The following is a 14,606-nucleotide window of genomic DNA, read 5'->3' on the forward strand; positions in this document are numbered from 1 at the left end:
AGTGAATAGAGGTGTGTTCGTCAAGATAAAAAGATCCTGGCTTCCTGGCTTCAGGCAACCTCTACGATTGAATTCCCTCTACACTGACCACCCTTGCTGAAGTTGTTTTAATTGACCTCGTAGCCAACTGACCTCATATTCTGGCACAGGCTCTGACTCCTTTTTCAATAGCCTAGCTGCCCTGCTCTGATACTACAAAGGGACCCCCACCCTGAGGTCAGGAGTTCAAGACCAGCCTGGCCAACACAGTGAAACCCCGTCTCTACTAAAAATACAAAAATTAGCCGGCTGCGGTGGCATGCGCCTGTAGTCCCAGCTACTGGGGAGGTTGAGGCAGGAGAATTGCCTCTGGGGACTCAGTAGGGTTTTAGAGGGCAGGTGTGGGTCAGGTGAGCATTCCTGGAGAACACAGTCCTCAGTGGTTCAGGATATAAGCATGGCGCAGACAGCTGTTGGCATTATCAGCCTGGCCTGGGAGAGGGGGATGCGCACAGGGTAGTGCACACGGCCCGCAGGGAATTTACAGCGGCGTCTCCCATGGGTTCTCAGTGCCTTGGAAGACCGGTAGAGGCTCTGTCTGTCCCGGCCTGGCAGGCAGAGGGCCCCGGCGCAGGACGAGGCTCCAGTGCGCAGGCTCGCGGGCGCAGGTGGGATTGGACAGCGACGAAGGCCGGCGGGCTAGGCGTGGACCCAACTGGCGAGGCTGCTGGGGTTGCGGCGGGGCAGTTGGGGCGGCCCCGCAGGCCCAGGTGAGGAAAGGTGACTGGGGGCCAGGTGGGCAGGGAGCGTGCGGGAGGCTGCCGCGCCGAGCTGTGGGAGGGCGAGCGTGAAGATGCCGTTGATGTGCAGGGGACCCAAGGCGTGGGTTGTGGCCCTGGCCCGGGAGGCTGCCCGGGTGGGCCTGGGCTGTGAGGTAGTGTCGCTGCAGCCCGAGGGCAGGACCCGATCCTAGCCGTGTGATGCCAGCTGCACTGTGACGCGTGTTGGGGCGCCTATGCGTGACGGGACTGGGACAGGAACCCTGTGGCTCTGTGGCAGGGGAAGGCCACCAACTCCCTGAGGAGCAGCAGTGTGGTATGATTAGTAAGAAGCCGTCATCAGGCCCTAAGACAGCCAAGAACTTCCCAATGACTCAAGGGCCGGTGGAGGTCAAGAGACCTAGAAAGAAAGAACATGAATTCATCAATCCATTCAGCAGCTATTTTGAACGCCTCCTGTGTGCCAGACGCTGTTCCAGAAGCTATGAATATCACTGAATGTGATAGACAAGGCCCTCATATGCTAGCGTTGACTCAAGGAAAACTGTAGGATGGGGTAGGTTTCATTTTTGGAAGTTGTAGAATCAGTACTTACGTTTTGAATGTGTTAAGTTTGAGATGCCCAGTAGGTTTTTCCCAATAAAACCCACTAGACATAAGCATAAGCTGGGAAGAATTTTACAGAGGGCTCGGACCACCTACCACCTACAGGTGCCATGAACATTTAGCATATTTGATTTTTCACATTACCTATTCACCTTCTCTCCATTTATCAGTCACCTGGTAGTTTTTTTTTTTTTTTTTTTTTTTTTAGTGTGGTGAAATATACACACATAAATCATCTAGTAGATATTTGGGTTGAGATATCAAATATACTTTTTAGAAATTTAAATCTGAAGTCCTGGAGGATGTCAGGCTAGAGTTAATCTTTGAAATCGACATCATGTACTGTACATAGTATTTAAAATATATGGGACTGGTGAAGACATCTAGTTTAATAGTGTACACAAAGAAGAGGGGAAGCCAAAAAAGGGAAGGAGGTAGTGGTCAACCATGTTGAATGTTACTGTGTAAGATGAATTTGGTAATTAGGAGATTTTAATCATTTTGACAAGAACAACTTTAATGGAGAAGAGAGGCATTAAGGTTGGGTGGAGTTTTTTCAAGAGAGAAGAAAGCAGAATGTTTATATGGCAATGTGATTAAACTCATAGAAAGGAAAAACTGCTGCAGATGAAAGAGGGGAACATTGTAGAGGGTAGCTGTTGAATACCTGAGAGAGGAGGAGACCCTACGCAGGTGAGTAGTTGGTTTTGAAATGAGCAGCGACACTTACTCTGTTGTAACTAGAGGGGAAGCTGAGACAACAGGTGCAGATACGGTGGATGGTGGGAAGAGAGTCTATTGGTACAGTCGTCCATCAGCTGAGAGGGAGGGCAGCAGGGGAGAGGAAAGGTGTGGGAACTTGGAGGAGAGACATGTGACAGAGTCCTAGAGAGGGTGAAAGTGAACTTACTAGAGAAATAAAGTTGGATTCCCAGGCAGTGCTGAGGGCCCATTTGAGATGTGGAGTCATGCATTTAAAGTGATACAAACCAGTGTAGTTGTATCGTGTTCAACTTCGGAAGGGTGTTGTGAGGATTAAATAAGGTAATGCATGAAAAACATTTAATAGAGTATCAGGCATTTGATGAATGTTAACGCTTTTTATTTGAGCCCTCATTTTGTTTTTCTTTTCTGTTTATACATATGTGACTGAGGAGGGCTGGCAATTACCACCCGACAGACTGTTCTGGGGCATGTTCTCCAATCACAGAGAACTGCAGTTTGCAGCTACTCAGAAGTCTGATTCCTGTTGCGGTTACATGTACACAGTGTGATAATTGAGGGTGTTTGCTTTTTAGAGGCATTGTCCTGGACTGTTTGGGCTGAGGTTTGTCACAGTGACAGTCCTTAAGTTTTTGTGAAATCTTTTATGACTGCATTTCATATTAGATCTGATGCACTAGTAATCTATAGAATCTACAAATCTAAGATCAGCAGGAAAATTTTCAGTTTGATAGGTTTTCATTTCTCCCTGACCACTTGAGCTGTATTAAAATACAAATAACAGGCTGGGCGCGGTGGCTCAAGCCTGTAATCCCAGCACTTTGGGAGGCCGAGACGGGCGGATCACGAGGTCAGGAGATCGAGACCATCCTGGCTAACACAGTGAAACCCCGTCTCTACTAAAAAATACAAAAAAAAAAAAAAAACTTAGCCGGGCGAGGTGGCAGGCGCCTGTAGTCCCAGCTACTCGGGAGGCTGAGGCAGGAGAATGGCGTGAACCCGGGAGGCGGAGCTTGCAGTGAGCTGAGATCCGGCCACTGCACTCCAGCCTGGGTGACAGAGCGAGACTCCGTCTCAAAAAAAAAAAAAAAAAAAAAAAATACAAATAACAATAATGTCTGACAGTAAGCTCTTGAAAGTGCCAAGCACTTTTCTAAGCACATCACATGCATAATCTTGTTTAATCGTCACCTCAACTCTACAAGGCAGGTACAATTATTTTACTGATTTTTCAGATGCAAAAATAGGCTCCAAGGGGTTAAGTAATTTGCCCAAGGTACACATACCCTGACCTCCAGTTTCTACTGCACACAGTAATTTTTTTTTTTTTAAACTGCTTCACCATCACTCATCTGCATTGCAGTGGAGTACTTAACATGCTGGACTCCAAAGCCAGAATGCCTGGTTTCAGAAAACTGCCACTTAGAAGCTATGGGACTTTGGGTAAATTATCTAACTTCTGTGTGCCTTTGTTTCTTTTTTGACAAAATGGAAATAATAATAGTACCTGCCTGATAGGGCTACTATCATTGTAATTGAGAATCACATGAGTTAATATATTCAATATGCGTAATATAGTGCCTGCTTGTTTAAATGCTACTATTATCACCTGCTTGCTAGTACCACCATGGAGCAGTATATACCGATTGGTTTGATCAAAATAATACTCCAAGGGTCCTGTTATTGTGTCTAAGCAGAGTTTTAAAATTGCAGCCCACTATATTATTCCCACCTCAGGGATCACTCCTGTTTCCTCTGAGTTTATCTCTCTGAGGGAAACAAATAGATAAGTTTGCTTCCAGGAGCAGAAAACAACTCAAATTTCATTCATACTCATTTGACCAATAGAGTTCATTTCATTCATCCTGGCATTACCTACCACTTAGCAAAGGGGAATAAGGCTTGGGGAGTAATGTGATTCCATGTTGTTTTTCCCAGATCAGCAGCCCATTTAGAGGAATTTGGTTAGAAAGGCCAATGGACTGCATAGCCAGTATTGGACACAGCATATGGTAGGTGATGTGGGTCAGTGGGCTGGACATAAAAGTATTCTGAAAAGATCTGTAAAGTCTTTGGAGTTGCTATGATGTGTTGTGTCAGTTACTGATTAAAAGTGACTGGCAGGCTTGGCATTTGAGACCAGTGAAAGTTCTAAGTGATCTTTGCTGATGTGCAACACGTAGAGTAAATGTATGATAAAAAGTAGTAATTCTCAGTGAGTTTGCATCAGAATCACCAGTGGGGAGCTTTATGAAGATTTGCAGAATGACAGGCTCCACTTCCACAGATTCTGAATCAGTAAGTCTCAGCAGGGTTCTGGAATCAATCAACTTTTTTAAGAGCTCCCCCAGTGACTGTGATGTGCAGTTAGCATGGGATATCATTAGTGCAAATCAGTGCTTTTAAGCCCTAACTGTGTTTTACAATTACCTTTCAATCGGCTTTTTAAAAACATACTGATGTTCTGGAGCCACCCCAGGGATTCTAAATTAATTTAGCCTGGGTGAGGTCTGGACATTTGTGTGTTTCTTTAAAAAAATGTCTCAGGTGATTCTAATGTACAGCTAGGTTTGAGAATCACTGGCATAGTCAGCTAGATTTCCTGCCATAGTTTATTTACTCTTAAAAATTTAAACATAGCTTCAGGCAGCATCTTACCACCAGGAAAGTGGAAAAATGAGCATTTCTGAATTTCCCCAATGTAAATGTTCAATATGATAATCAGGTAACAATGAAAAATGTGAATTGCTGATAGAATTAGCATTTCTTACACTAAGCTGTGAAGATTTGATCAAGTTTCCCCTGGGGATGAGAATTTACATTTCCCAAGAGCTTTATATAGAATCTCAATATTTCAGCAACTCTGGGAGGTGCATATAATTCCCATTTTGTAGATGAGAATTGTGAGGCTAAGGGGGGTTAAGTAGCTTGCACACTCAGTTGTGTACATTTCCAAGGTCTAGGTTCCATTTTCTCAGTAATTCTCAACTTTGAGTGCACACTGGGATCACCTGGGGAACTTTAAAATTACAAGTGCTTGGCTGGGCGTGGTGGCTCACGCCTGTAATCCCAGCACTTTGGGAGGCCAAGGCGGGTGGATCATGAGGTCAGGAGATCGAGACCATCCTGGCTAACATGGTGAAACCCCATCTCTACTAAAAATACAAAAATTAGCTGGGCATGGTGGCGTGCACATGTAGTTCCAGCTACTTGGGAGGCTGAGGCAGAAGAATCGCTGGAAGCTGGGAGGTGGAGGTTGTAGTGAGCCAAGATCACGCCACTGCACCCCAGCCTGGCAACAGAGCGAGACTCCGTCTAAAAAGAAAAAAGAAAAAAAAAAATTACCAGTGCTGGTGTTCCATTCTCAGAGACGCTGATTTTGTTGGTCGTGTGGCCTGGAATTGGGATTTTGCAAAGCTCTCCAGCTAATTCTAATATGCAGCTGAAATTGGGAATCATGCATTACACCATGCAGCTTCCTGATGGTCTAAATTAATTTTCTCATACGCCCGTAGATTGCCCTTCTGTAGACTGCTGTGACTGGCTTCCTTGCCTTCGTATATTCACTTATAGATATCTTAGTGTCTTTTCTTTCCACTCCTTCCTCAACTTTTAACAAATAGGTAAAGATTGCCAGACACTGTTCTTGGTACCAGAATGACACAGTGATGACAGGGCAGACCAAGTTGCCAGCCTCATAGTACTAATACTGGGGGAGGTAGACAATAAACATGTGAGAAGATGCATATGGACTTACATAGGTAAGCAAACTTTAAGGTAATGAAAAGTGCTTTGGGGAAAAGTACAGCAGGATGATAAATAGTGATCCCAGCAGCAATGCATGAGATTCCATTTGCTCCACATCTTCACCAGAACCACTTTGTATTGGATTGTGTTTGTGTGCTTGATTTCAGCATTTCTAGTAGGTATGTAGTAGTATTTCGTTATGGTTTTCCTTTGCATTTTTATGTTGGCCAGTTCATGAAAATACATCTTTTCATGTATTTATTTGCCATCTATGTTTCTTCTTTGGTGAAGTATCTGTTCACATCTTTCGACTATTTAAAATTGGGTCGTCCTCTTTTTGAGTTATAAGGGTCTATATATTTAGGATATAAGTCCTTCCTCAGATGTGTGTTTTGCAAATATCTTCTCCCAGACTGGGGCTTGACTTTGCATTTCTTAATGTTGTCTTCTGAAGAGCAGAAGCTTTTAATTATTTTGAAGTCGAGTTATCAATTATTTCTTTTGTGGTTTGTGCTTAGTGTCTTAAGAAATCTTTGTTTAATCCAGTGTCACAAAAGTTTTCCCTTAAGTTTTCATCTAGAAGTTTTATAGGTTTAGAGTTTGCATTTAGGTCTGTCATCTATTTTGAGTTGATTTTTGTACATAATGTGAGTATGGGGTGAAGTTTATAATTCTGTGTGTGGATGTCTCATTTTCCCAACACACTTGTTGAAAGCACTATCCTATCCCCATTATATTATCTTGACACCTTTCCCCTTCTAAATCAATTGTTACTATGTGTGAACTATTTTTAATCTCTCTGTTCTTTCCTGCTGAGGTATATGTCTGTTCTTATACCAGCACCACATTGGATATTCCATTCATAATTTCTATTCATTATAGGGAGGTCCTAGTTAGTGAAATAAAGGAAGGAAAAGATATAAGCGTAACCAGATTAAAAAGGAAGAAATAAAATTGTCTTTATTTGCAGACAATATGATTGTTTATGAGGAACCTGAGGAATCTACAAAAAAGCTACTAGAAATAACATGACTTTGGCAAAGACACAGGATGTGAGGCCAATATACAAAAATCAATAGTATTTATCACTGGCAGTGAACAATTGGAAATTAAAACTTAAAAACACAATTGACAATAGTATCAAAAACATGAAAAACTGAGGGAAAAATCTAATGAAGTTCTGTAATATTTGAATACTAAAAACTATAAAACATTGAAGAGAGAAAGAAAACCAAATAAATGGAGAAATAAATCTATTCTATTTGATAATATTTTGTTAAGGGTTTTTTTTTGCATATATATTCATGAGAGATACTGGTCTATAAAGATATTGGTCTGTAATATTCTTGATTTTGGTATCAAGGTTAATGGTGGTCTCATAAATTAGTTGGGAGTGTTCCCTTTTCTATTTTCTGGAACATTTTGTATAGGAGTGTTATTCTTCCTTAAAGGTTTGGTAGAGTTCAACAGGGAGGTGTCTGGGCCTAGAGTTTCCTTGTGTTAGTTTTATACCATCGACTCAAGTTTTAAAATTATATATGGCTATTCAGATTTTATGTGCTACTCAGTTCTTTTTGAGTGAACTTTAGTACTTTGTGTCTTTCAAGGAATTAGTTCCTTTCATCTATGTTATCAACTTTGGCATATAGTTGTTTGTAATACTTTCTTATTATCCTTTTAATGGCATTAACATCAGGATCTGTAATGAAGTCCTCTTTTTCATTTCATTTCAGATTTCGGTTATTTGTGTATTCCATCTTCTCTGCCTCCCCTTTTCTCTCCCTCTATCTCTTCCTCTTCCTCTTTCCTTCCCACCCCTTCCTTTCTTTCAATAGTCAGTCTAGAGCTGCACTGTTCGATAGTTATCCCTAGTCACATGTGTCTATTTAGATGTAAATTAATTTCAATAAAATTACATTGAAAATTGAGTTCCTCAGTCACACTGGCCACATTTTAAGTGACCAGGAGTCACAAGTGGCTTCCATATTGGAGGGTGCTGCTATATAGAATGTTTTCGTCATTCTACAAAGTTCTACTGGACGTTGAGGGTCTAGAGGTTAGTAATTTTTCTTTAAATCTTTTCACAGATCTGTTTTGGATTTCATTGATTTTTCTCTGTTGTTTTTTTATTTTCCACTTCATTGATTTTTTGCTCTTTATTATTTCCCTCTTTTTGCTTGCCTTGGATTTAATTTCTTTTTAAATTTCTTACAGTAGGACCTTAGATTACTCATTTGAGGCCTCTATTGTTTCCTAATATAAATATTTAACGCTATAAATTTCTCTATCAGCACTGTTTTAGCTGCATCCATGAATTTTGATGTTGTATTTTTACCTTCATTCAATTCAGAATAATATATAGTTTCCTTTGTCACTTCTTTGAATTTAGAGTTATTTAGAAATATATTCTTTAATTTCCAAATATTTGAGAATTTTAAAGATGTATTTCTTTGATTTATATTTTAATTCCTTTTTAAAAAACATATTTTGTGTTTCAGTTTAATGTTTTATGGTTTGTTTTTAGGCCCAGAATATGGACTATCCTTGTGAATGTTCCATGTCTACTTTAATACTTATTTTGTTGTTGGCTGGGATGCCCTATAAAAGTTAGGCCAAATTACTTAATGGTGTTGTTCAGGTTTTCTGTCCTTATTGTCTGTCTACTTGTCTCCAACATTGTTGTAGATTTTTCTGTTTTTTCATTTCAGTTTTCATTTTATCACTTTGGAAGCTATGTTGTTGGATACACACACATTTCGAATTCTTACGTATTATGTAATGCCCCTTTTTATTTCTGGAAATGTTTATCTTTTTTTAAAGTCTATGTTGTCGATGTTAATATGGCCATTCTTTCTTTTGATCGGTGTTTACATGGATTATCTTTTTTCCATTTTTAAAATTTATCATGTCTTTATAGATAAGGTGGTTTCTTGTAGACAGTATATAATTGGATGTCACTTTTCAAATCCTGTCAGACAATCCCTGACTTTTGATTTGGATGGCCAGACTGTTTACATTTAATATAATTATTGATATGATTAGATTGTAATCTGTTATCTTGCCAGGTTTGCGCTTGCCTTACCTGTGCTCTAATCTATTCCCTTCTTTTCCCATACTCTTTTGGTTTAAATGAGGCTTGCTTTACTTACTCAATTTTTTACTCCATTTTATCTCCACGCTACCCTTTTCAGAGAAAAGCTTCTGCTTTTTCTCCTCCATGCTTCTTCTCCTTCTTTTTATTCTTTTTCTTAGTGGTTACTCTAGGCTATATAAGTTTGTCACAGTTTACCTTCAAATAATATATCATTTCACATATAGTATAATATATATACCTTACAGCAGTATGCTTCCATTATTTCCCACCCATACTTTGTGTTATGATTGCCATACATTTTACATCTGCATATCTTATAAACTTCACCATGTAATTGTCATTATATTTGCTTTAGACAATTATCTTTTTAAATTCTTGTTCTCTTCACTCTTAAAAATCTTATTTTATAGACTACTTTTAGAATAGTTTTAGATTTATAAAAAATGGAGCAGATAGTACCATAAGTTACCCTATACCCCCTCAGCCCCATGGTTTTCCCCATTGTTAATATGTTGCTTTTGTTTGGTACATTTGTTATAGTTAATAAATCAATATCCATAGATTAGTATTAACTGAAGTCTCTAGTTTACATTAAGGTTCACTAGTTATATTGTACATTTCTATGGGTTTTGACAAATGTATAATGTCATGTATCCACAATTATAGTATCATACAAAATAGTTTCATTGTCCTAAAAGTCTTCTGTGCTTCATCTATTCATTATTCCAGCTCAATCCCTGAACCCCTGCTAACCACTGATCTTTTTGCTGTCTCAAAAGCTTTGCTTTTCCTACAGTGTCATATAGTTGGAATTAAATAGTATGCAGCCTTTCAAATTGGCTTCTTTTGTTTAGAAGCATTGATTTAAACTTTCTCCATATCTTATTATAGCTTGATAGCTTATTGTTTATCATTATATAGATAGATGCTCCTTGAAAGGGCCATATATGCAAAATAACCCCCAAATACAGAAGGAGCCAAGAAATCAAAGAATGAGGCAGGCATATCTAGTTTATTGGCAGAGGGTGATTTTTAGGGGGAACTTATGGAGACAAATGTGTTCTTGGGCAGAAATGTGTTCTTTTAAGACAGGCAGATGTTCACACCATTACTCCCCAGACTCAGGGTTTATATACCATAGGGAAAGAGTGTATATATGCTCCATAGACAATTAAAGACAACCCTCCAGAACAGGTAAGATTTCTCTATGTCATAGCCTATCATTTGTGTGATAACATCAAGGTCGACGTGTTCTTACACTATGGATAGGAAATAAGGTAGGAATCAGGAGGCGTTTCCAGGACTGGGGTTCATCAGAAGTTGGAGTAGTGGATTAGCATCCAAAATGGAGTAACTTCTGTCTCCACAATGGATATATCACAGTTTGTTCAAATTATGAAGTACATCTTGGTTGCTTCCAGTTTTGTGTGATTATGAGTTAAGCAGCTATACACATTTGAATGCAAGTTTTGTGTGAATGTAAGTTTTTGGATTAATTAGGTGAATACCTAGGAGTACAGTTGCTGGATAGTATAGCAACAGTATGTGTAGCTTTGAAGGAATTTGCTTAAAGTGTCTTTGAAGTGGCTGTACCATTTTGCATTCCCACTGACAATGAATGATTGTTCCTGTTGCTCCATATACTCACCAGCATTTGCCATTGTCAGTTTTTTGGTTTTTAGCCATTCTAATAGGTATATAGTATTGTCTCATTGTTGTTTTAGTTTGCAATTCCAATAAGGACATATGATGCTAAACATCTTTTTATATGCTTATTTGCCACCATTATAACTTCTTTTAGGAGGTGTCAGTTTAGATATTTTGCCAACTTTATTTCGTTTCTTTTACTTTTTTTTTTTATTTTACTTTAAGTTCTAGGGTATGTGTGCACAATGTGCAGGTTTGTTACATAGGTATACATGTGCCATGTTGGTTTGCTGCACCCATTAACTTGTCATTTACATAAGGTATATCTCCTAATGCTATCCCTCTCCTAGCCCCCCACACCATTACAGGCCCTAGTGTGTGATGTTCGCCACCCTATGTCCAAGTGTTCTCATTGTTCAGTTCCCACCTATGAGTGAGAACATGTGGTGTTTGGTTTTCTGTCATTGTGATAGTTTGCTCAGAATGATGGTTTCCAGCTACAGTCATGTCCCTGCAAAGGACATGAACTCATCCATTTTTATGGCTGCATAGTATTCCGCAGTGTATATGTGCCACATTTCCTTAATACAGTCTCTCATTGTGGACATTTGGGTTGGTTCCAAGTCTTTGCTATTGTGAATAGTACTGCATTAAACATACGTGTGCATGTGTCTTTATAGCAGCATGATTTATAATCCTTTGAGTATATACCCAGTAATGGGATTGCTGGGTCAAATGGTATTTCTGGTTCTAGATTCTTGAGGAATCACCACATTCTCTCCAGCACCTGTTGTTTCCTGACTTTTTAATGATCGCTATTCTAACTGGTATGAGATGGTATCTCATTGTGGTTTTGATTTGCATTTCTCTGATGACCAGTGATGAGGAGCATTTTTTCATGTGTCTGTTGGTGGCATAAATGTCTTCTTTTGAGAAGTGTCTGCTCATAGCCTTCACCCACTTTTTGATGGGGTTGTTTGTTTTTTTTTGAAAACTTGTTTAAGTTCTTTGTAGATTCTGGATATTAGCCCTTTGTCAGATGAGTAGGTTGCAAAAATTTTCTCCCATTCTGTAGGTTGCCTGTTCACTCTGATGGTAGTTTCTTTTGCTGTGCAGAAGCTCTTTAGTTTAATTAGATCCCATTTGTCAATTTTGGCTTTCGTTGCCATTACTTTTGGTGTTTTAGACATGAAGTCCTTGCCCATGCCTATGTCCTGAACGGTATTGCCTAGGTTTTCTTCTAGGGTTTTTATGGTTTTAGGTCTAACATTTAAGTCCTTAATCCATCTTGAATTAATTTTTGTATAAGGTATAAGGAAGGAATCCAGTTTCAGCTTTCTACACATGGCTAGCCAGTTTTCCCAGCACCATTTATTAGATAGGGAATCCTTTCCCAATTTCTTGTTTTCGTCAGGTTTGTCAAAGATCAGATGGTTGTAGATGTGTGGTGTTATTTCTGAGGCCTCTGTTCTGTTCCATTGGTCTATATTTCTTTTTTGGTTCCATATGAACTTTAAAGCAGTTTTTTTCCAATTCTGTGAAGAAAGTCATTGGTAGCTTATGGGGATGGCATTGAATCTCTAAATTACCTTGGGCAGTATGGCCATTTTCATGATATTGATTCTTCCTATCCCTGAGCATGGAACGTTCTTCCATTTGTTTGTGTCTACTTTTATTTTGTTGAGCAGTGGTTTGTAGTTCTCCTTGAAGAAGTCCGTCACATCCCTTGTAAGTTGGATTCCTCTTTGTAGGAATTGTGAATGGGAGTTCTGGTTTGTAGGAATTGCGAATGGGAGATCTGGCTGTTTGTCGGTTATTGGTATATAGGAATACTTGTGATTTTTGCACATTGATTTTGTATCCTGAGACTTTGCTAAAGGTGTTTATATCAGCTTAAGGAGATTTGGGGCTGAAACGATGGCATTTTCTAAATATACAATCATGTCATCTGCAGACAGGGACAATCTGACTTATACTTTTCCTAACTGAATACTCTTTATTTCTCTCTCTTGCCTGATTGCCCTGACCAGAACTTCCAACACTATGTTGAATAGGAGTGGTGAGAGAGGACATCCCTGTCTTGTGCCAGTTTTCCAAGAGAATGCTTCCAGTTTTTACCTATTCAGTATGATATTGGCTGTAGGTTTGTCATAAATAGCTCTTACTATTTTGAGATGTGTTCCATCAGTACTTAGTTTATTGAGAGTTTTTAGCATGAAGGGCTGTTGAATTTTGTTGAAGGCCTTTTCGGCATCTGTTGAGATAATCATGTGGTTTTTGTCTTTGGTTCTGTTTATATGCTGGATTACGTTTCTTGATTTGCATATGTTGAACTAGGCTTGCATCCTAGGAATGAAGCTGACTTGATCATGGTGGATAAGGTTTTTGATGTGCTGCTGGATTCAGTTTGCCAATACTAAGAATTTTCGCATGGATGTTCATCAGGGATATTGGTCTAAAATTCTCTTTTTTGTTGTATCTCTGCCAGGCTTTGGTATCAGGATGATACCGGCCTCATAAAATGAGTTAGGGAGGATTCCCTCTTTTTTTATTGATTGGAATAGTTTCAGAAGGAATGGTACCAGCTCCTCTTTTTACCTCTGGTAAAATTTGGCTGTGAATCCGTCTGATCCTGGACTTTTTTTAGTTGGCAGGCTATTAATTACTGCCTCAGTTTCAGAGCCTATTATTGGTCTATTCAAAGATTCAACTTCTTCCTGGTTTAGTCTTGGGAGGGTGTATGTGTCCAGGAATTTATCCATTTCTTCTAGATTTTGTCGTTTATTTGCATTGAGGTGTTTATAGTATTCTCTGAGGGTAGTTTGTATTTCTGTGGGATCAGTGGTGATATCCCCTTTATCATTTTTTATTGCATCTATTTGGTTCTTATCTCTTTTCTTCTTTATTAGTCTTGCTAGTGGTCCATCAGTTTTGTTGATCTTTTCAAAAAACCAGCTCCTGGATTCACTGATTTTTTGAAGGGCTTTTTGTGTGTGTCTCTCTCTCCTTCAATTCTGCTCTGATCTTAGTTATTTCTTGCCTTCTACTAGCTTTTGAATGTGTTTGCTCTTGCTTCTCTAGTTATTTTAATTGTGATGCTAGGTTGTTGATTTTAGATCTTTCCTGCTTTCCCTTAAATGGACATTTACTACTATAAATTTCCCTCTACACACTGCTTTAAGTGTGTCCCAGAGATTCTGGTACGTTGTGTCTTTGTTCTCATTGGTTTCAAAGAGCATCTTTATTTGTGCCTTCATTTTGTTATTTACCCAGTAGTCATTCAGGAGCAGGTTGTTCAGTTTCCAGGTAACTGTGCAGTTTTGAGTTCTAATTTGATTGCACTGTGGTCTGAGAGACAATTTGTTGTGATTTCTGTTCTTTTCCATTTGTTGAGGAGTGCTTTACTTCCAACTATGTGGTCAATTTTGGAATAAGTGGGATGTGGTGCTGAGAAGAATGCATACTCTGTTGATTTACGGTGGAAGTTCTGTAGATGTCTATTAGGTCCACTTGGTGCAGAGCTGAGTTCAAGTCCTGGATATCCTTGTTAACTTTCTGTCTCATTGATCTGTCTAATGTTGACAGTGGGGTGTTAAAGTCTCCCATTATTATTTTGTGGGAGTCTATGTCTCTTTGTAGGTCTCTAAGGACTTGCTTTATGAATCTGGGTGCTCCTGTATTGGGTGCATATATATTTAGGATACTTAGCTCTTCTTGTTGAATTGATCCCTTTACTATTATGTAATGGCCTTCTTTGTCTCTTTTGATCTTTGTTGGTTTAAAGTCTGTTTTATCAGAGACTAGAATTGCAATCCCTGCTTTTTTTTTTTTTTCTTTCCATTTGCTTGGTAGATTTTCTTCCATCCCTTTATTTTGAGCCTATGTTTGTCTCTGCATGTGAGATGGATCTCCTGAATACAGCACACTGATGGGTCTTGACTCTTTACCCAATTTGTGAGTCTGCATCTTTTGATTGAGGCATTTAGCCCATTTACATTTAAGGCTAATATTGTCATGTGTGAATTTGATCC

The 14,606-nt window shown here is 39.2% G+C and overlaps 1 protein-coding gene across 48 annotated transcripts in view; it reads left to right on the forward strand.

Annotated features, from left to right (window-relative positions):
• The first annotated feature begins 643 nt into the window (after nucleotides 1–643).
• Nucleotides 644–14,606, forward strand: part of PTPN20 (protein tyrosine phosphatase, non-receptor type 20) — a 96,574-nt gene continuing 82,611 nt past the window's right edge. For 22 of the 48 annotated variants that reach the window (XM_025396433.1, XM_025396396.1, XM_025396408.1 and 19 more), the window contains exon 1: nucleotides 644–749. Coding sequence is in view for 6 of the 48 variants with exons in the window: in XM_025396398.1 (XP_025252183.1) it covers nucleotides 1,077–1,083 (7 nt within the window). In the remaining 42 variants the exon portion in view is untranslated. Of the gene's footprint in view, nucleotides 750–962; nucleotides 1,084–14,606 lie in introns of those variants that run through there. The other 26 variants (XM_025396409.1, XM_025396411.1, XM_025396399.1 and 23 more) reach the window with 4 other exon arrangements.

The sequence above is a fragment of the Theropithecus gelada genome, chromosome 9 (assembly GCF_003255815.1).
Source record: "Theropithecus gelada isolate Dixy chromosome 9, Tgel_1.0, whole genome shotgun sequence".
NCBI classification, from domain to species: domain Eukaryota; kingdom Metazoa; phylum Chordata; class Mammalia; order Primates; family Cercopithecidae; genus Theropithecus; species Theropithecus gelada.